Source organism: Talpa europaea (genome assembly GCF_964194135.1).
Source record: "Talpa europaea genome assembly, chromosome: 6".
In the NCBI taxonomy this organism is placed as follows: Eukaryota; Metazoa; Chordata; class Mammalia; order Eulipotyphla; family Talpidae; genus Talpa; species Talpa europaea.
In genome coordinates, this window is record NC_140072.1 from 79,844,889 (window position 1) to 79,867,731 (window position 22,843).

General features: G+C 38.7%; 2 protein-coding genes across 2 annotated transcripts in view; both read right to left on the minus strand.

Moving 5' to 3' along the window:
- Positions 1 to 6,621, minus strand: part of EBPL (EBP like) — a gene marked incomplete at both ends in the record, with an annotated part of 35,930 nt that extends 29,309 nt beyond the window's left edge. Inside the window, one exon of the mRNA XM_084235954.1 lies at positions 6,451 to 6,621. Within this exon, the coding sequence (XP_084092080.1) occupies positions 6,451 to 6,621 (171 nt within the window). The remainder of the gene's footprint in view (positions 1 to 6,450) is intronic.
- Positions 6,622 to 16,231: 9,610 nt separating this feature from the next.
- Positions 16,232 to 22,843, minus strand: part of KPNA3 (karyopherin subunit alpha 3) — a gene marked incomplete at both ends in the record, with an annotated part of 70,567 nt that continues 63,955 nt past the window's right edge. The window contains 6 exons of the mRNA XM_084234470.1: positions 16,232 to 16,330; positions 16,801 to 16,895; positions 18,664 to 18,826; positions 18,980 to 19,051; positions 19,146 to 19,250; positions 21,825 to 21,953. Coding sequence (XP_084090596.1) covers positions 16,232 to 16,330; positions 16,801 to 16,895; positions 18,664 to 18,826; positions 18,980 to 19,051; positions 19,146 to 19,250; positions 21,825 to 21,953 — 663 coding nt within the window. The remainder of the gene's footprint in view (positions 16,331 to 16,800; positions 16,896 to 18,663; positions 18,827 to 18,979; positions 19,052 to 19,145; positions 19,251 to 21,824; positions 21,954 to 22,843) is intronic.

Consider the following 22,843-nt stretch of genomic DNA (forward strand, 5'->3'; position numbering starts at 1 on the left):
TTAAATGAAAAAAGTAACAAAGAATGAAGGTTATTATCCTATTTTTATAAAAGGAACTCTGAAAAAAATTAACCTATATAAGTTTTTATATAAATTCTGGAAGACTTTTTAAAGAATACTAACAATAATTATCTCTGGGTTAACTGTATCTCTTCCTTTTATATACATTAATGTTTTACATTTTGCAAGGATCATGAGAATATATAATTTAAACAAGTTCTATTTAAAAAGACTGACATAAAAAACAAAGTCATTTTCGGTATCTGTGTAATTTGAGACTTAAAGTATACATGACTGATAACTATTGTACTGATAACTATTACTTAAAGGGTAAATTAAAAGGATAAAATCATTCTTCCATATTAAATATTAACAAATACTTTAGAACAGCTCCTCAAACCAGGCCCCACGCCAGATGCTGGAGATAGAGGAAGCCAAATAACAAAGAAACAAATTATGTTGAGTGTTCTAAAAGGGGGGGGAAAGGTATTTCCCTGGAATGTCCTTTTCATTTCAAAGGAAATAAATTTTGGTAGTGATACCGGAATTGTAGGTTTTCAGGCCTAGTCTCCCAGCCAGGAACGGATCCCAGGCTGCAGGGGCAGCGCTGAGTCCCAGCCACTAGACCCCCACGGGCTGGTGTCTCACGAAGCCGCAGCAGGAACTTTGCAGACGCTCAGGCAAGCAAGCGAGAAGAGGCAGGTTTGTTTAGAGAAAGAAAAAGTTTATTGAGGAGAAAAGGAACAGAAATAAAGTGGGACTCCCATGTCACGGAACCAGGCCAAGAGGGGCAAGGAAGCCCAAGTGGAGTCTTGTCTCAGGGAATATAGACCTTTTCCCCTAATTATTCTCAAGCTCCACCAGTCTCTTTGTGATTGGTTAGTTCTTGGTGTTTCTCACTGCCTAATTGTCTCTGTGCCCAGAACTAAGTCTCTGTGTCCCAGCCCCTATCTTTTTTTCTTCATTGTCCTCTATTTGGAATGTCCTGTTGACCCTAAGGTCATAAAGTAAGTCCCTAATGTCATAAGTCCTGGGGTGTTTGATTAGTCCCCTTTGGAATTTGTGGCCCTTATCTCTGCAGCCTTCCTTAACTCTCCTGAAGTCCCTGCACTGTCCTTGAGGCTGCCTAATTATCCCTAACTTGCTTGCCCTTGGATTCGGTAGCATGAACATTTTTTGGAAATATTTACATACTTCTTCCTTATACAAAAGATTTTAAGGCAATTACAACCAAAACACTCAAATAAATGGTAAAATATGCATAGGAAATTTTAGATATTAGTAGTGAAAAAATACACAAATGACTAAGAATCCAAATCAGGGTTCAATAAGGATACACACACACTATATATCTATATCTATCTGCAGACCATATTTTATTGTTATTATAGAGCATAATCTGTGCTTCCAGGAAGCAAAAAGGGAGAATCATGGGATTGTTCTATCAGAAAGGAAAAGACAGACAAAGTTTTCAGGAAAAAAAGAAATTTCTCATAGGGGTTTCACACTGAAAGTGAGAGTAGCTATTATTCTCCATATCAAACGCTAAGAGAAAAACTCTATTCCATAAGCTCTGAGAGGATAAGGGTGATCCACTTTGTATCTGTCCAGCACAGCACCTGGTACCCAAAAGATGCTATCAATGTAACAGATATGGAGACAGCTATGTATAAAGGAACCTTTGGTCTCTAAACCTGTGCTCAGACCTTACGGGGCTACCCAGGTCTGGGACCTCAAGCATGAGTAATAAAGCTTTTTCTGACCTCACCATTCCTGAGGCACCACTTGTTCTTCCTCTGCCTGGGTAAAAGGCCAGAATTTATTTCTATAACATTGGCAAAGATGTGGAGAAAAATGAACCATCACGCACGGATGGTGGAAATATCTAGCCCCTATAAAAAACAGTATGGAGGTGTCTCAAAATATTAAAAATGGATCTACCATATGACCCAGCAATTCCACTCCTACATATCTACCAGAGGAAGGCAAAGTCACTAATTCAAAGGGACATGTGTACTCCTATCTTCACCGCAGCACTGTTTACAAAAGCCAAGCTAGGGAAACAACCTAAGTGCCCAAAACTGATGAGTGGATCAGGAAGACTTGGTATATAGATGCAATGGACTACTTCTTACCTATTAAAAAAAAATAAACTCTTGTCATTTGTGACAACATGGAAGGAGGTAGAGGGAGTTACACTACACAAAATAAGTCAGAAGGAGAAAGACAAGTACCAGATGCTCTCATTTATATGTGGACTACAGAGAAATAAAACAAAGGGCCAGATAAAACGAAACTAATAACAAACTTTAGTAACCTGCAGGCTACCACAGCAGGTGGAGGGGTGAGAACAAAGGAAGGGAGCACAGTGGACTACAGTGGAGGCTACAGGTGTTTTGGGGGCGGTGTGGTAACAACCACAGAAGGGGAATCCCTCTGAGATGTTCAAAGGCAGTAAAGGTAAAGACTTCAGCTTTTCCTCTCCAGAGATTTGTTTACATTCCTGTGTAAAGATAAAGTCTCTCTGCAGAGGGACATATAAGCGGGTCACCAGTAGCCCCATACCAATGGAATCCTAATTTGGGGGTTCCTTTCCTGTAATGTGCCCACTGCATGTGCCACCTGGCACCATGTTCCCTTATGAGTCTTGGAGCATCACTAAATTAGGCACTAATTTGTCCGAAGGGAAAAATCTCAGCACTTCACAGCTTCTGATTTAACACACCACTGCCAAATTATATTTTGAAGGAGCTGCTTTGACCATGCTCCTTCCTTGCTTAATCCTTCAAGGATTCTACTACAGAATAAAATTCGGTACAAAGAACTCACATGACTCAACAAAAACAAAGTAAACAATCCAGTCAAGAAATGGGCAAACTTAAGACATTTCTCCAAAGAGGAAATGCAAATGGCCAACAGGCATATGAAAAAAATGTTCAACATTCCTTATTATCAGGGAAATGCAAATCAAAACCACATTGAGATACCACCTTACACCGGTAAAAATGGCACATATCAAAAAAATTAGCAACAACAAATGTTTGGAGAGGATGTGGTGGAAAAGGAACTCTCCTACATTGCTGGTGGGAGTGCAATCACTATGCTGGTGGTCCAGCCACTATGGAAAGCTGTCTGGAGGTTCCTCAGTCTACTAAAAATGGAGCTACCATATGACCCGGCAATTCCACTGCTAGGGATCTACCCAAAGGACACAAAAACATTGATTCAAAAGAGCACCCGTACTCCTATGTTTATTGCAGCACTATTTACAATAGGTAAAACCTGGAAACAACCCAAATGCCCAAAAATAGAGACTGGATCAAGAAGATGTGGCATACATATTCAATGGAATATTATTCAGCAATCAAAAAAAGATAAATTCATGACATTTGCAGCAATGTGGAGAGATGTAGAAGGAATTATGCTCAGTGAAATAAGCCAGAAGGAAAAAGAACAATATCAGATGGTTTCACTTATAGCAGGAATACAGGGGAACCAAATAAGACATCAGTGTAAAAAAATAACAGTACAAAACACAACAAAGTAAAAACAGACAATTATAAATGAGAGACATCCTGCAGGGGAGGAGGAGGGAGAGGGATCAGAGGGAGGGAGGGAGGGAGGAGCACAGGGGACTGAGGTGATGGTGTACAGGTGCATTGGTAAAGGAAACTCTATGGGGACAACACCTAAGGGGGTGGGGGGAAGCAAATATTGTTTAAAAATGAACAATGATTAAAAAATAAAATAAAATAATAAAATTTGGGTCTCCCTGGTAGCACCAGGGGTTAAGTCTCAGCACTATGAAGCTATTGCCAACATCTGCAGGTCCAAGTTCTATCCCCAGCCAGGGAGCTGACCCACATGGCACAAGAGACATCTCCAGTCTTGCCCGCTGCTCCCCTCAGCAGTATATTTCAGTCAGTCTGCCTGTTCTGCTCCCCACTCTGTCTCTGGTGAATACTCTCACCCCACCTCTGGCCTGCACCCCAGCTCTTGTATGCATAAATAAATAATGTTTAAAAAGAAAAAAACTGAAAACCTTACTGTCACTCAAGCTTCCTTTCCAGTGTGTTCCTTCCCCATGTAACCCTGTGTACTAGTCAATCTGGAATTCTAGATGTTTCCCCAAAATAGTCCATACATCCTGCCTCCATGCTCTGGCCATGCCTACGATGATATACTTAGATCTCAGATGAGGGGGAAATCCATGAAGCACAAGTGGAAGATAAACTATCTCTGGGAAGATCTGGCTTGACACTGTCCTACTGAGTGACTCACCATCTGTAGTATGAACAAACAAGTGATTTCAACACCACAAGGTTTCACATTCTGACTTCAGCTGACCTCACATTTCTGGGTATACCTGGAATAAACTCCAACTACAGATAATATGGCAAGCATTTTTATTGAAGGCCTCATCTGCTTAATTCAAGTGTCTTCTTCACTGCTCTCAAAGATGCTGGTTGAAGCACTGTATGTATGTAATAGCAAATGAAAACATGCCCATTAGTATGGGATTTCATATATCATATTTCATCAATTGTAAGATACATCTCCATTTTAGAGACATTAAAATATCACTAAAATGGCCCATAGCAGTTATGTCAATGATTGCTTTAATATATGAAAAAATCATGCATTTTGGAATTGAAGAACTAAGATATAGTGTATTCAGAGTGGATCATTTTGCAGTTGGGATAGGTAAATACCACAAGGTGTAGGCGTATGTGGCTAAATTTCCTTCAGAACAGGGAGGGAGAGTAGAGCAACAAGTTTAGGAGGGAGAGTAGAGCAACAAGTTTACCGGTCTATACCCTAAGGAACCACAAATGGAGAAGTATGCAGTGTTACCTGCTACAGTCTAGGTATGAAAAGCAGACTTAATTTTGAACTAGATGGGGTACACATGGGCATATGTTTTAGCTTTTTATGCCTTTCTTGTATCTATAAAATATATTACATAAATTTTTCTAAATAATCTACTGCCCTTGATCTTTGGATAAACTTGTATCAATTCTGTAAAAAAAAAAAAAAAAGTGGAGGGAAAGATTCACTGCTGCCTGGAGTAAGAAGGAATCTCATCATTCCATCAAAACTAACAACTACCGATCTAAAAGATTATCAATACCTCTTATCTAACTTTGGCTTCACATTACCCATAGGTTTACCTAGATTTGAGGTCAAATTTACAGAAAAAAAAAAAAAAAGGTATTTGGGCATTGTTTATGGGGGCCCCTCTGCTGGCCTAGGAGTAAGTCTCAGTGCTATCACCTCCAGACCTGAGTTCATCCCCAGCCAGCGAGCTACCCCCATGGCACAGCAACCACTCCTGCCTTGCCTGCCGCTTCTCTCAGCTGTGTATCTCACTCAGTCTGCCTGTTCTGCTCCCCACTCTGTCTCTGGTGAATCCTCTCACGCCCCATCTCTGGCCTATAACCCAGTTCTTCTTCGCAAAAAAAAAAAAAAAAAAAAAAGTGGAGAGGGGTGTGGACTGATTTTTAGGGACATGTGTTTCTGAAGTCTGGCATGACACACAGAGTACAAGTTTTGGAGCCAGACTAAATCAGGATCATGCTAGTTGTGTGGCACTGGAAAGTCGCCTACCTTTGCAGGAACTGTTTTCTCCTGCAGGAACTGTTTTCTCCTCTATAAAATGGGGGCATTACTTATGGGGTGTTGTAAAGAAGTTTTAAACAGTTTTACCCAATTAATGGTGACTGTTTTAAAGGCATGGGGGTTTGCTTTGGCACAGACCCTCAAGTTGGCGAAGTTAGTTGTCAGTCACTGCTCCCCTCACCGCTCACCCCGTCACTCCTGCTCCCTTTGAGGCTTTCAAAAACTCTGTCCAGGGCCTCCCCGGTGGCGCAGCGGTTGAGCGCTGGGTTGCGAAGCTGCCCGCAGCCTCTGCAGCGCCGGTTCGATCCCGGTTGCTCCCCAGCCACCGGAGGAGGGTCCCGCATGGCGCGCAGACCTCTCCTGCCGCCCACTGCTCCCCTCAGCAGTGTACTTAAGTCCTTCTGCCTGCTCTGCTCCCCGCTCTGGCTCTGGTGAATTCTCTCACCCTCCCGCGCTTCTGACTGTACCCAGTGCATGTATAAAATAAATAAATCTAAAAAAAAAAAAAAAAAAACTCTGTCCGGGCTGCAAAATCTAGTAAGCCAGGACCTCTGAGTAGCTTACAGTCAAACTAACATACTATGTTACAGCAGCAACCATTTTCAGGGGTCTTGTTTTTCAATCTGGTAGAGGAACTGGCACCACCAGGGAATCGGTGCTTTTCACAGACTTGGAAACTCAGGGGTGCAGCTCCAGGTACCTCGGGTTCTCCGCAGATTTCCCACCGCAGGGGAGGGCGGGCCACTCGTCTCGGCGCTTTCCAGGATCGCCCAGTGGAGAGGGACGGGCGAGACCGCGGGACGGGCGAGACCGCGGGCCCCGAGCACTTACCAGCGCGAAGTGCACGAGGGCGTCGTAGCAGAGCCAGGCGAGCGCGCCGCGGTCCAGCGCTCCCCGCCCGCGGCCCAGGCGCAGGCCCAGCGCGCAGCCCGCGGCCAGCAGCGCGGCGCACAGCAGCAGAGAGCCGCCCGCCGCCGGCCCCAGCTCGAGCCCCGCGCCCATGCTGCCCGCTCCCCGGGCCGCCGGCCACGACCCAGCAGGAAAGGCAGCGACGGGAAAGAAAGGAGGCCCGGAGCGGGGGCGGAGCTTCTGGGACGGGGCGGGGCGACTCGGGTGAGCGCCTTTCGTCGGTGAGCGCCGCCCATTGGCTCAATCAGGCGGGGGCTCACGAACTCGCTTAACTGTCTGGACCAATTTGTTCCCAGCTCAAGCCCAAGCAACTGTAATCGGGTCACACCTTTTGATGCACACTGATTTTTTAACAAGATTCCAAACCTTCAGTCACAAGTAAAGTCCAGATGGTGGAAATTTGCCAATGAACGGGGGAGTTTACAGACAAAAGTTTAGGAGATACCTGGCCAAGAGCATTTTCAGATACCAGTGGCTTCCTCTGGCCCTGTTTCCTAAAAGCCCAGAAAAGCAGCAAAAGCATGGGGGAGAGGAACAATAAGTCACAGGGGTTTAGGGATAACTGCTTCTACGACATTGTCTTACCTAACTTCAAACAACCATGCCAGGTCGGTGTTTTTTCCCATTTTACATATGTAAAAACAGGTGGTCAGAGAGATCAGCTTGTCCAAAGATTATCAGTGATAGAGCCAAGGCCAGACCCCATGACTAGGTGTCCCCAAGGATTTTCTTTGCTCTTTGAGGCATTAGAAACGACAGCTTTCTAACAAAGCCCAACTTTATTCCTATCAATACATTAATCTTTATGCTCTGTTTGCATCTTATTGTTTGATTCTAACATTCTCTCTCTATTCCACAGGCTACTGTTACTTCCAGACTTAGCACTGGAACAGGGAGTCCCAGAGTTTAAAAGGATTTTAATTCTAATTGACCAAGATTTTCAATACTGGCTTCCCAGGTGAAATATAGACTGCCCATATAAGCTTGAGATTTGGATAAGATGTGAATAAATTTTTTAGTATATACTTATACTAATGTACCACTAGGGGACTGACACTAGAAAATTACTGCTTAAAAATACACAATGGAATATTATTCAGTCAAAAAAAGGAAATCCTGTCATATGCTATATTGATAAACCTTGAGAACATCATGCTATGTGAAATGAGCCAGTCACACAAGAAGAAAAATACTTTATTATCCCACTTACGTGAGGTATCTAAGGTTGTTCAGTTTCTAGACACTAAAATTAGGATGGTGGGTACCAATAGCTGGGGGGATGAAAATAAGGAGGATTTGTTTAATGGGAATAGTTTCAATTTTGCAAGATGAAAAAATTCTGGAGAGTGGTTGCATAATAATGTGAATATACTTGACTGTACCCTTAAAAGACAATTAAGATGCTAAATTTTATGTTAAGTGTACTTCACAACTAAAAAATGTCCAACACTAAAGTACAGAAGATTTCTCTCCTACTTACTTCTCACATAGTTTTTTATATAGCAGTTACCGCCATGAAATTATTTATTTATACATGTATTGCTACTCTTACTACTAGAATGTTTCAGAAGGCTAGGGGTTGAGTCTGTTTACTGCTATACTGGACCTATCACAGAATTCAGCATATACTAGTTGCTCAATTAATTGTTGACTAAAGGAGTATGAATAATCCTGTCTATACTTTGGATTCTCTCCTGTAATGTAGAAAATCCATGATTGCTTTCTCTTGCATATTCAGTGTTTTTTTTTTTTAAAGATTTATTTTATTTATGCATCCAAGAACTGGGATATAGGCCAGAGGTGTATGTGTGTGTATGGAGCGGGTGTGTGTGTGAGAGGATTCACCAGAGACAGAGTGGGGAGCAGAACAGGTGTGTTGACTGAAAATACACTGCTGAGGGGAGCAGCGAGTGAAACAGGAGAGGTCTGCAGCTCCATGTGGGTTAGCTCCCAGGCCAGGGATTGAACTCATGCTGCAGTGGCTGCAGAGAGCTGAGACAACACCTTGCGCCACCAGAGACCCTCAATGTCTTTCTTAACCAAATTGCCCCCACCAATTGCTCCAAATTTCCTTTTAACAACTGATCTCCCTCCTTTCCCTCACAGCAAAACAAAATCCTACCGAAAAACTTATTAGATTGTATTCACATTCTGCTCCTGCTACTCAGTTCTTCCCACTCTACTTTCTACCCTCATTACCAGTGTGATAGCTCTCATTAAGGTGACCAATGACCTCTGTATCAGTAACCTGAAGGGCAATTCCTGTTCTCACTCTACTTGACTTTTTAGCAGCATCACTGTATACTGAAATCTGCTTTCCTTCATTTTTCTGAGAAAAGAGTTTCCTTCCTACCTCTCACATCTTGTTTCCTTTGCAAACTCATCTTCCACTACATTCCCATTAAAAGTTGAACTCCACAACTCTGTCCCATACTGTTCTCACTCTAAATGCAGAACTCAGGCAATTTCATCCTCACCCACCACCAAAAATAGGTACTAGACACAAAATCTCTAGTACGGCCCTCTTCTCTTGAGTTCCAGACTAATATTTCCAGTTGTCCTACTTGTCATTTTGATGTCTCAGCTCAACCCAAACTTATCACCTTCTATTCCCTATCTTGTGATTTCACTCATCAGTTACTACAATCTAGAAACCTGGAAATCATTCCTGAGACATTCCTTTCCCCAAATTTCCGATCTAAGACATAGCCAACTCCTTTGTATTTTAGCTGCCAAGTTTCCCACAAACCTACTTCATGGACCAAAGGTGTTCCCTATCTCCTACCTAAGTGCCTTTGTTAACATGAGCTCTATGCACCATTAAATCCAATGTACCCAAAGTTCTTTCCTTACCAAGTAGAGATTGTTACTAACAATTCTACCACCCTGCTTGCTTGACTTCCTTTTGCCCTTACAATACCAAAATCTTTTATATAGCCTGGCTATTGGGTCTAATCCGTACCTCTTTAGGCCCTCCTCCCACCTAATAATCCTTCTCCTTGTTTTTTGCTCTAGTTACAGAGCGGGTTATTGAATAAGATCATTTCCATCCCAGATGTGAAGGGATTCCCCCCCCAAATCAATGTTTTAACAAACGACCTTGAACAAATCAACATTTGAGGGCATACTTTTGTTATTTTGTTTTACTTGAAGCCCCAATTTCCAATAAAATGAAGTGAGGACTTACTATACTTGCTTTCATTCCATTGAACTCCCCTGAGGGTTTCCTACATGACTGAACCAACTGTTTTCTCTGCTAGAAAGCTTTCCCATTAACTCCATTTTCTTTACCACTATCAGATGGGTAATTTTGAGAAAACTTGTGTGTGATAATAAAATCTTCACAGGGCTGATGAGAGGATTGAGTTGCTCTGAACAGTGGCTAGCACTGCAAGCCCATTATCTATCACCTTCCTAACTCAGCCAAATTCCTCTAATACCTATCACTGTATACCTTTTTCTAATATCTGTATCCTTTATTTTACTTTTATTTCTATTCATCTGTGTGTTTTAAGTACCCTGCACGGTAGCTGGCATGCGGTAGGGAGCTCAAAGGATTTTAATATTTATAAGAGATTAGTCAAAATTCTTATAAAGATTGAAGACATGAAAAGGATATAGATAATAAAAGCAGAACTTATGAGGAAAACTAGGCTGAAATCAGTAATGAAACTTATAAATTCTTACACTTAGATTTGAGAAGTCTGGGTGCCTAACCATCAGGTCAGACAGCTAATAACAAAGGGAGCTGAGGTTGTTAACCAAACAACAAATCTAAATGAGGCTGGAAAAATATGAAATAATCTCCACATTAATAGAATTAAGTGTCCAGATAATGGAATGTTTCCATTCCACTGTACTTAGAAATTAGTCACACTACACTCTATTCCTGAGGTTCCTGAAATATATAAAGTTGACAGCAACCTTGTCCAGGAACAACTTTATGGATGGCTGAAATGCATGGGTTACTCAGATTGTGGAAAGGAGCCGATAAACACATCCATTTTCTTCTACACTCTGCCAAGGACAAAAAAAAAATCTACTGTGAATGAAGATCAGTTAACTTTTAATGATGGTCATTTAAGAAACGTGACTTTTGCTCAAAATTAAGAGAAGATGTGGTAACAATTAAAGCTATTCAGCAAAGTGGAACAGGCTCACTTGGAGCGAATGCTTCATCATTTGCTTCTCAAAACTCTTCTAACTCCCACTCCTGCAGAAATGTTTCCATAAAATGGCCTGCCTCAAAAATCTGATTTTATCTTTAAAAAGTTATGCAAAGTATGTCCTTTACTCTATAACACTTAGGCTTGTATTACCATAAAACTGTTTTACTTACCATCAAGTAAAACTGATGTTCTGTGAAGATATACTTTATCTGAGGCATGACACATTACTTGGCACAGATCCCATTTTTCTTTAGGTACCAGAGTTTGGAAAAAAAGAATTAAGAAGATGGATGGCAATGTGTTAGGGTAGAGAGAAGAAATTCCCTGCACGTATGTACACATACACAGTATGGCTTAGTCCTTAGTCATATTTTCCCTGCTTTTAATCATTTTCAATAAACTTGTAACTGTCCTGAGGGAATCAATCTTTTTCAGTGTTTCAAAGAAATAGTTTTCAAGATATACTGTGATTTTCTGATTACCTTTACCGATCCAACTCTAGAGAATTTAAAGATCTTCAAGTAAAAATTTCTGAAAAACACTGCTACAGGGGACTGTTAAGATCGGGTCTGGTTCTGATTTCTCTTAAAATTACGAATGTCTCCAGGTCTGTCTTATGCATCTGAGGAAAGCCTGGGACTGTTCACACAACCGAAAGGCATAAATCAGGCTCTTTCATTTGAGTGAAGTTTCTTTTCTTTTTTAAAAGAATTATGTTTTTTTTTTTTTTTATAGAGGCATGTTTTATTTATTTATTTGTTTGTTTGTTTTGTTCATTTTGTTTATACATGCACTGGGTACAGTCAGAAGTGAGGGAGGGCGAGAGAATTCACCAGAGCCAGAGCAGGGAGCAGAGCAGGCAGGACCGAAGTACACTGCTGAGGGGAGCAGCGGGCAGCAGGAAAGGTCTGCATGCCATGTGGGACCCTCCTCCGGTGGCCGGGGAGCAGCCGGGGATCGAACCGGCGCTGCAGAGGCCACGGGCAGCTTCGCAACCCAGCGCTCAACCGCTGCGCCACCGGGGAGGCCCTGAGTGAAGTTTCTTATAGAAACTAATTTAGGCAAATGGTTCACAGCAGAGGTAATTTTGGTCCCAAGGGGACATTTGGCTGTGTCTAGAAACATTTTTTGGTTGTCCTAAGACAGTAATGAAGAGGTACTACCAACATGGAGAGAGTGGAGCCTAAGGATGTTGCTGAATATCCTACCAACAATGTACAGGACAGCATCCCCAAGCAAAAAATACCTAACCAAAAATGTACATATCGCAAGTTTGAGAAACCCTAACTTAGGCCAGGATTAGTGAGGGATTTCATGGGCAAATAGAGGTTAAGGATGAACAGGCTGCATTTTCACATCTTTTCCCCCAACGCATTCTCTACATACTACTGAGCCCCTTCTCTGGGATACTTTTTTTTTTTAAAGTTATTTATTTGTTTGTTTGTTTATTTGTACAAGCACTGGGTATAGTCAGAAGCGCGGGAGGGTGAGAGAATTCACCAGAGCCAGAGTAGGGAGCAGAGCAGGCAGAAGAACCGAAGTACACTGCTGAGGGGAGCAGCGGGCGGCAGGAGAGGTCTGCGCGCCATGTGGGACCCTCCTCCGGTGGCCGGGGAGCAGCCGGGGATTGAACCGGCGCCACAGAGGCTGTGGGCAGCTTGGCAACCCAGGGCTCAACTGCTGCGCCACCGGGGAGGCCCTTCTCTGTGATACTTTTTGAGAATCATTGTACTACTCCTTATCAGCTATCTAATAAAGTCCATTTGTATGAAAAAGTTCTTTTTAAACTTCAGGTGAATATTACAGAGCACTTCATGGGTTATATGCATTAAGACAAAAGTTTAATGTATACAAATTGGGCCTCCCTGGTGGCGCAGGGGTTAAAGACAGCGCTATCAAGCTATTGCCAGCCACTGCAGCAAGGGAGCAACCCACATGGTGCAGCAGACCTCTCCTGTCTTGCCCACTGCTCCCCTCAGCAGTGTATTTTGGTCAGTCTGCCTGTTCTGTTTCCTACTCTATCTCTGGTGAATTCTCTCACCCCCTGCACCAACTTCTTTAAAAAATATTTGAAGTGGCAGTATACAAAAGTAAAAATACTTATCCTCAAAAAGTTTGGCTGCTCCTTTGTCTTTTAATTAATCCAAGATATTATAGAGATACCACCTCTATCTAACAGGTGAAAACTTTCAGGTTTATTTCAATTACTATCTTCCACCATTATTTGCTTCCAAGGGTTCGCTAGGCCTTAAATAAAATTTGTGTTTCATGAAGGTCAGAGTCATATTATTGTCTCAAGTGGCCTTTGTCTAAGTTATAGCATAATAAATCTGATATAGAGAGAATGTTATGTGGCGAATTCAGAGATTGGGGTGATAAAGTTAAAAGCTGAGGAATACGAAGATTTCCATTAATCACCAGAAGCCACGAAGAGACAAGTATTTTCAGCTAGAACCAACAGAAGGAGCAGTTATCACCTTGAGTTCACACTTCTGGTTGCCACAACTGTGCACCAAAAAATTTCTATTATTTTAAGTCATCTGATTTGTAGTACTATGTTACAGCAGATTTAGTAGTTATTTGTCACAAAATAGTTTTAAATCTAGCATTGTTGGGCCTCCCCGGTGGCGCAGCGGTTGAGCGCTGGGTTGTGAAGCTGCCCACAGCCTCTGCGGCGCCAGTTCAATCCCCGGCTGCTCCCCAGCCACCGGAGGAGGGTCCCACATGGCGCGCAGACCTCTCCTGCCACTCGCTGCTCCCCTCAGCAGTGTACTTTGGTCCTTCTGCCTGCTCTGCTCCCTACTCTGGCTCTGGTGAATTCTCTCACCCTCCCGCGCTTCTAACTGTACCCAGTGCATATATAAACAAAACAAACAAATAAATAAATAAAGCATGCCTCTATTAAAAATAAATAAATAAATAAAATCTAGCATCGTTATTGGTAACCCTGGTTTGCTGAGCAGGGAGAAGATACTAAAATATGGTAGAAGAGTAAAGCATGATCCACTTCCATTATAGTTGATGTGTGAAAAATTCTAAATTTAAATTATGAAGAAAATAAAACCAGGAAATTAAGTTACTTCTAGAAATAAGTTCTTCAATGTTTTTATCATATTTGATAGCAGCTTTTTTTTATTGGTTACAAAACCTAAGCCCATATACAAAATTAGGAACACATTTAGATGCCTCTTTTGAAAGAACGTTTAGTCGTTTTTAACTGAGTTTAAAAAAAATAAAAACAATGCAGTTTTTTCCAACACTGTTTTGAAAACTTAAAAGTGCAGCAATATACTTAGTTTCCTTTATCTACGAAATGGTGCAATTCCAATTCCAAACGGATAAGGTCACAACAAATCAAATCAAGCAAGTGCATACATAAAGTCTGCATTACTTGATGCTAATGTTTACTTATGTTAGTTCGCACTTAAAACACAAGAGGAAATAGGAATCTGCACAGTAGAGGCCCAATTTAATCTCAATGTGTGCAAAAATTAAAAGGTAACTGTCAGTAAATATGGAAAGTCCAGAAGAAACTAAACCAGAAGGGGTACAATTCACAATATCAAGAAGATTTGGACTTTAAGGGTTTCACTGAAGTTTGTGACCTTAATAGCTTTGACTTTGTTATTCCTACTTTTAGTGAACACCACACAGTTTCAAAAATTTACAGTGTCTGAACAGGATGCAGTTACCATATGAAGCTTTAACTCAAAAATTGGATAAAGAAAAAAAGGCACAATGAACTTCAACTCAATTTTATGTGCACAAGAGTTGAAAAATCTGAGCCACCTTAAAGAGAAATTGGTTCTAAAATTTATAAAACCTATAAATAATCAGAGGCCAAACCACTATATTAAAACAGATTCTCTAGCAAGTAAAAATCTTGCAGTTTAAACATACGCTTGTATCCACTTTAGATACAAGACAAAACTCACTCTTTAAAGTGGCTCCACCTTGGCAGATACATATATTTGTAATGAATGCACACCTGCTATGTGTTGTTTATCAGTGAAAACACCCCAGCTGATGGCATCTGTCTCATCTTCCTCAAAGTAAATACCACCTCCATTGGATAACTAAATTAGTTTAGATTTTCTATCCCTTCACATAAATGCATTGGGGAATTATACCCAGTAAACAATAGCAACAAAACCATTTCTGTGATAGCATAAATTATTCAGTTTTAAAAATTTCAAATCCATATTCTTTCATTAATAACTGGGTCAGACAATTTACCAAAAAAGCAAGGACTTTACACAGTAATACCAGATTTGCAGCATTACCTAAAGATGACTGCAAATCAGGTTTATGTTAAATAACTGCAGATTATTCCTCTACACAGATCCTTGTCTGAATCTTTTAATATGTAAATACGCTTTTAGAGTAGGATCTGAATTAACTTTCCCAATACTCAAAGAATGAAGTTTTATGACACTTCTAAATAATTGCTGGTTTGTTGCCAACCACATTATCAAAAGCACTGGTTACTAAGTAAAAAATATTTTAAGACTAAATTACAGTAAACATGAAAGCTCCACAGTTTAAACCCAATATAAATCAACCATATCCAATTATCAATTTAAAATGAAAAATAATAACTCCTGAAAGCTGAAAGCAAGATTTTCTTATCTAACATCACCAATGGTTACTTTAGACATTTGCATTTTTTTTTCCTTATAGTCAGGGTCTCTTGCTTTCAACTTAAACAGAAGTTCAAGTCCGTAACAGGTTGCAGCTCAGGTAAAATACCATGCACAGCATTTGATTACTTCAAAACAGCAGGAACACACAGGCTGAAGTGAGTGGTCAAATAGGGCTTGCTGTTCTCAAAAATTAGGTATAATGGCGAAAGCATTACCATCCATAGCTAAAGTTCTTCCTCCAACCCTGGCTTCTGAGGCAGATAATAAACACATCAATTACTGGTAGATGAAGTGCAGTTTTTAAAACTTAGCTGTTTAATCAATAACCAAGTTTCTTTTTTTTTTTTTCAAGTTACTTTTTTTGTGTCAGTTCCACCAATGAAAATCATTTGGTTTGTACTTTAAAATCTATTCTTCCACATAGGAATATGAAAATATGTTTGTGGAGGATAATGATGGAGGCTCAGGTCAGACTGCACCTCTTTTAAAGTCTTCCAATGTGTATATGCATCATACCAAAGTGTCTTGATCCACAGCACACCATTTTCCAAAGGAATATCAAGTGGGCAGCTGGCATGCCACCACTACGGAATATTCTAAACTGGAGACTGCAGTTGTCAGCGTGTGGCACCAGGGAACAGGGAAAAATAGGGTAGTTGAGATTGGGAAGGAGAATTCTAAAATAGTTTAGGAAATCATGCATATGCATTTACAGTCCATGTGATAGTGACTTTTGGCAACTGCAAAGTGACTGAGACATGGCTTGCTTTAGAAGCATCAAAACGAAGAGGCATGTGTGTTTTGGAGCCTTTTGTTGTTGTTCTTGTCATTTGGTAGCCATCTGGTGGTGCTTCGTATTGAAAGTGGGAAAGATGCTGCACTCAACTGAACTTAAAAATTAAATTCTTTTGTTTGAAGATTGGCTGTTGGGTCAAAATTGTAAGTACCTCCTTGTGTTGCTTCAGGAATGAGGCTAGGATCTTCATCAATCTATAAAAAGCAAGAAAAAATTCCTTATTATGGTAAGATACTACCCATTATGATAGAAGTAGAAATGATTTACTTCTTAGGAAAGAATTTTCTAAGAACATTTTAATCACCTAAGTTATTTATTTAAATAAATCAACAATAATAAGACATTCAAGAATTTAAAATTGAACACACATCTAAAAATCACCCTATTTTTATATTCCTGTAGCTATTGATTTATTTTACCTATCTGAACATACATCATTTCTATAATTACTGTTTCTTCCCATTTAGGAGATCACAAATGCAATAAGAATTGTTTTTACAATTTTACCTACAGTGAAATTTTAGTGTTTAAAAAAATTGGCTGATGGAAAACAAACACTAAATTTTTTAATTTTGGTTTTTAAAAGCTGGAAAAAATACCTCAAAAAACACTTCTTAAATTTGCATTATAAATTTTAAAGTACATGCAAACAAATTGTACTTACATCATCACCAGAGAAATACTGATCTATGATTTCAAATGCTAATTTATATATGTCTTCATTTTCATGTTGCTGTAAAACTTCAATTTTCTCCAAGCCTGACAGAAATAAAATAATCAAAATAATTAAGCATCTCTTACTATAAACTGCTCAATTTAACCATGGAAAATCCTATGGAACTCAGAACACCCTCCCACCCCATCCCCCCAAACATGATAGTTTGTCTAAAAAAACAGATAAAAACCTGAGCTGCTCTGGTTGGAGGACCAGCATCCCACTAATTTCTTCCTCTTTAGAAGCCCTTGAGGTACCCTGGTCCCTGAAGCAGGCAGTTTAAAAAACACCTAAACACTCCATTTGACAGATGAGGAAGCTGTGGCACAGAGATGTAAAGGGATTTATTTCAGGTTGCATGGCAAGTTAGCAACAGAGCTAGAACCAACATCTCCCAGGACTGCTTTCATGTACTCTGATAGCTGATTTAGTAATTTTTCTTTCTCTTCATTTTCCAAATGTAATTACTTTTATATAACAAAAATAAGTTTCAGAATTTTCAAGATAAATTGGCATAGGTAGAGGATTGAGCTTTAAATTTTGAAGTAATTTCTTAAAAAAAGAAAAAAAGAACACAGTGTTTACATCCCATAGCTGCAATGAACCTGAGAAATAATTTTTCAGAATAGTAACTATAGGATGCCTTCTTCATTTATATTTCCAATACATTTACTCCACAAATCAGATTTGTAAAAGCGTGTGTCTAAATTCATAATAGTACTTTTCCTTGAAATATCCTTTTATGTTTCCATTATTTTTAGCTAAGTTATTTTGAAACAGTTGTACTTTTTCTTTATATAGTAATATATAAACCTGAAAAATGGGAAAATAGGCATCAAAGATAATGAATATATTTTATAAAATACTAAGAAAATATGTATCCTAATTTTAAGTATTACTGTCATAGACAGAACCAACTATACTGATAAAAAGTTGAGTAACAATTCCACAGCTCAAACTTTCTGAGTTAAGTTGTTCTGAATTTGACTACAATACTAATTTCAAATTACCTTAAAATGTAAAATATTCTAAAACCAGAATTATCAGTGAAATAATAGTAAATCTAGATTTTAATAGTTGCTCTTGGAAGCTACTTCTATGACCATGAACAAGACTCCTTAACATCTCTAGGATAATTTCCTATAGCTAAGAGAAAACTTCCAGTTTGAATAGTCTATGATGCTATAGCATCTGTTTTCTCTCAAAAAATAACTGGGTAATAATCATACATATTAGTCAATAAAATTTAAGATAAATTAATTTATGGTTTGGGTAATACAGAATATATTAAATAGGTACCTTCAAAAGTTATTTTAAAATATGTTCTTCATATGTCATTATCAAAGTAACTTCTGTGATAATAACTTTAGCATACAGTTCTGACAATTGTAATAAAATACCTAGATGACCAGGTATTTTTAAATAATATCATAGCAATCGAAATAAAGTATCTAGATAAAGAGTGTTTCATTGTCAAGAACTTTGCTGGATTAAACGAAGTGCTTAAGTTTCTCTACAGTAGTGGTTTCTCAGAGCTTTTCATTTGCTCTCATGTCTTCACAGGAGTATTTGTTTCCTAAACAAAGCAATGTGAATCTCTAAAGGTTATGGAGTGACCTTCACAACTAGTTTTTCCAAAAATGGTCTAATATTTTCTGGAAAAGTCTCTTAAAATGCTTATATAATAAAGAACAACATACTTTGGCAATTTTAACAATAATGTATCTAAATAGTTTTCTTTCTAATTAGTTGTCTAAAGAAACTGTTTCAGAGTTCAGGTGCTCAATAATTCTTCAATCAATCCACTCTTACCTCCACATTCTTCTATTATTTCAGCTATTGTGCTCGCTTCATCACCAGCCATTATCAGAATGTTTTTCAGACCATCTAGAACCACCTGAACAACTTGAGAATCTTTTACTGAGAGTAAATTACAGAATGGTGGTATTACATTCTGCTGTACAAGGTACTCAACCTAGACAGCGAAAGAGAAGAAATATTTTTATTTACATAATTACCTTTCCCTCCCAATGAACACAGCATTTATAAACAATCAGCAACTCCTAACCATAAGAGAATAGTATACTTTCCATTATCAATAATCACAAGTTAGCTTTCCCAAACTCACTTGATCTTTTCTGCCACTTATCGTTAAGTTGCTTATTGCCCAAGCAGCTTCTTTTTGTGTTCCAAAGTCCCCCTGAAGGTTAAAAAAAAAATCATAAAATAAGTTTATTCAAAAAGACTTGGCTATAATATGTTAACACACACAATGAACTCATAATATGACTGACCTTAGCAAGCTGATGAATAATCATAGGGATTAGTCCAGCATCTATTACGGCTTGAACTTGTTGCTGGTTTCCTGCAGTTATGTTGGAAAGGAACCACACTGCTTCCTATAATTAAACAAAATACAGGGCACTCTTATTTGAAAAATTTTATCTTTAATGTATTTTTGTTTTGATGTTACTTATACATACAATAACAAAATATGAGCTGCATTAAGGAGGATGCATCTAAACAGTGATAAGGTCATACAGACTCTCCCATTTAAACAAACCTTGGGGCTAAACTTTCTATCCATAGAATTTGGGCTACATCAACCTAGCATTTATCCATGTAATAATATATACGCTTACTATAAACAAGCACTATTTTAAACTATGTTGACAATGAATGAATAAAACAGACACAATATCTTTACTCATGGAGCTTACACTTTTGGTGCATGAGCTCACTCTGAAAGACAAGATGATAGAAATAAACAGAAGAATGAATTTCCTAAAACTTTGTTAAAACTACTTCTAAGAAAGGTAAAATGCTTTATAGTAAGCATTTGTAAGATAGTAAGATAATAGTAAGATATAGAGTAAGATGATAATTATAGTAAGGAGTTAAGCTTTTAACGAACATAAGATGGAGCAATACAACAATAAATAGGTTTACTGTAACTTTATAGTGTCAAATACATATTTTTCTGTCCAAAGGAATTAGAAGTAGAGACTCAAATACACACTTGTATGTCAATGTTCATTGCAGCATTATTTACAACAGCCTAGAGTAGAAACAATCTGTATGTCCATCAACAAATAACTAGCTAAGACTTCAAAGTACGCTATAAAGCTAAAATAATTAAATCAGCACGGTACTGGGACAAAGACCAAAGGAAGAGAATTCAGAGTCCAGAAGTAAACCCAAATATTTATGAATAACAAATACATGACAAAGGAACCAAGAATATTCATTAAAAAAAAGAGAAAGTCTCTTCAGTAAGAGTTGGGAAGGGAAAACTGGACAGCTGCATGCCAAGAATGAAACCAGACCACAATCTCACACCACACACCAAAATTAATTCAAAAAACCTGAAACCATAAAATATGTAGAAGAAAACACAGGCAAACCACTTCATCATATAAGATTCAGTGATGTCTTTGTGGATTTGTCCCGAGTAGCGAGGAAAACAGAAGAGATGATAAAATATTTGGAACTATATCAAACTACAAAATTTCTGCACAGCAAAAGAAACCATAACTAAACCAAAGAGACACCCCACTGAATGGGAGATAATATTTGCACACCATGTCTCTGACAAGGGACTGATATCAAAGATCTACAAAGAGCTCATACAACTTAATAAAAAGAAAACAAAACAACCCAATAAAAAAAAGGGCAAAAGCACTAAGTAGGCACTTCTTCAAAGAAATTATACAGATGGCCAACAGACACATGAAAAAAGTTCAGCATCATTCACTCACAGGGAAATGCAAATCAAAACCACAATGAGATACCACGTCATACCTGTGAGAATAACCCGTATTGGGGGGGTGGGGGGAAAATCACAGATGTAACTGCTGGTAAAGGTGTGGAAAAAAAGGAACCCTCTTACACTGTTGGTGGGAATGCAGATTGGTTGAGCCCTTATGGAAAGCATAATGGAGGTTGCCCAAAAGATTAAAAATGGATCTGCCATACAATCCAGCAATCCCATTCCTAAGTATCTATCCAAATAATACAAAAACACCAGTTTAAAAGGAAGCTTGCACTCCTACATTTATTGCAGCACTATTTACAATAGCCAAGCTATGGAAACAACCTAAGTGCCCCCCAAACAGATGAGAAGATCAAGAAGATATGGTATATACACACACAATGGAACTCTACTCAGCGATCAAAAAAGATAAATGCATGTCATTCATAGGAACAATGGAAGGAGCAGGAAGGAATTATGCTAAGCAAAATAAGCCAGAAAAAGATAAATACCAAATGGTGTCACTCATATGTGGAATATAGAAAAACAAACAAAGGGTCAAAGATTTTAAAATCAAACCCTGAAAGCTAACCATAGAATTTAGACATTCAGAGAAGGGGGAGAAGGGTAACAACAGGGAGGGGAGAGAGCACAATGGACTATTGTGGAGGACTAAGGACTATGGATGCTTTGGTGAATGTTACACTAAGGTGACTACACCTGAAAGGGACTCCTATACTTATAAATACTAACAATGATGTAAATCAATGGTACTTCAATTTAAAAAAAGGTAACGAGATAAACAAAATATATTAAGTACAATGAAACTTACACAACCATGAAAGGGAATGAAGCTCTGATACAACCTAATTTCACAGGGAGATTAAATTATTATCTATATTTTATAAAAGACATCAGCCATCCAATGAAAATTTTATATGTATTCTCAACTAGTGACTACTAATTTAATGGTTGTTGCTACTGCTCAATCTATTTAATAAAAATATTGACTAATATAAAAAATTTTAATTCTGTAATGTCAGGCAGCAGTGACAGCAAGTAATTAAATATTCAATCAAAATAACTATGAGGTGATTTGAAACAGTTTTCACCTTAATTGTAGTTGGTTTTGAACAAAATCACTAGTAGCAACAGAAACAACAGGGCAGTTAAAATGAGTATACAAAGAGAAAGAAATGCAATATGAGATTATGTACCTTACCTTATTGATCTTCTCTTTCGGATGTGATAGGAGATTCGGGAAGTGTGATAGGACATCGCAATTGAGAACAACCTGTGTCTGCTCGTCAGTACCAGTCACTATGTTGCCAACCGCTCTGAGAGCTGCTGTCTATGGTGGAGATAAAGTGTTTTCTATAATATTATTCCTTTATAATGAAATGGATTCTATATTTTTCATAATCTTGAGAAAATATAAAAATGAAGGCATGAATAAGTAACACATTTTATACTTTCACAAAGCATTATGTAGAACTGAGAAGCAATTCTGAATTTTAAATAATAGTTTTATGAAAATAGTTTTAAAAAACTTTTTTGAGAGGAAAAGGTCCATTTTAAACAGCTATTTATTTATTTATTTTTAAAATTTATTTATTTATTTATACAAGCCCTGGGTACAGTCAGAAGCGCGGGAGGGTAAGAGAATTCACCAGCGCCAGAGCAGGGAACAGAACAGGCAGAGTGATGAAATATATTGCTGAGGGGAGCAGCGGGCATGGCAGGAGAGGTCTGTCTCGCCATGTGGGACCCTTGCCAGCGGCCGGGGATTGAACTGGAGCTGCAGAGGCTGAGAGCAGCTTCACAGCCCAGTGCTCAACCACTGCGCCACCAGGGGAGGCCCCAACAGCTATTTTTTTAATCCATTACTAAATTGGCACTACAGAAAGATTTAAAAAAAGTGTGGAATGGGCACACATTTCCATCTCAAAAGTCACATTGGCAGAAATGGGATGAATAGACCTATTGGGCACCCCTAAATAAGAGTGAGGAGAAAGTGGAAAAAGAGGAGGAAATGCCATTAAGAGGCAAAATTGAAATTATCTGGAGGAAAGAAAGTAAGTCTTAAACTAAATCAGTAGCTCTAGGTAGACAAGGAAAACACAGATTTGAAAGCTTTATAATAAGGACAGGGTTTTATAATAAAAAGGAAACACAAGGAGAAATCGGTTTCTATCTTGGAGTGTGATGTCCATAGGAAGAACAGCATTTGTAGGAGATGAC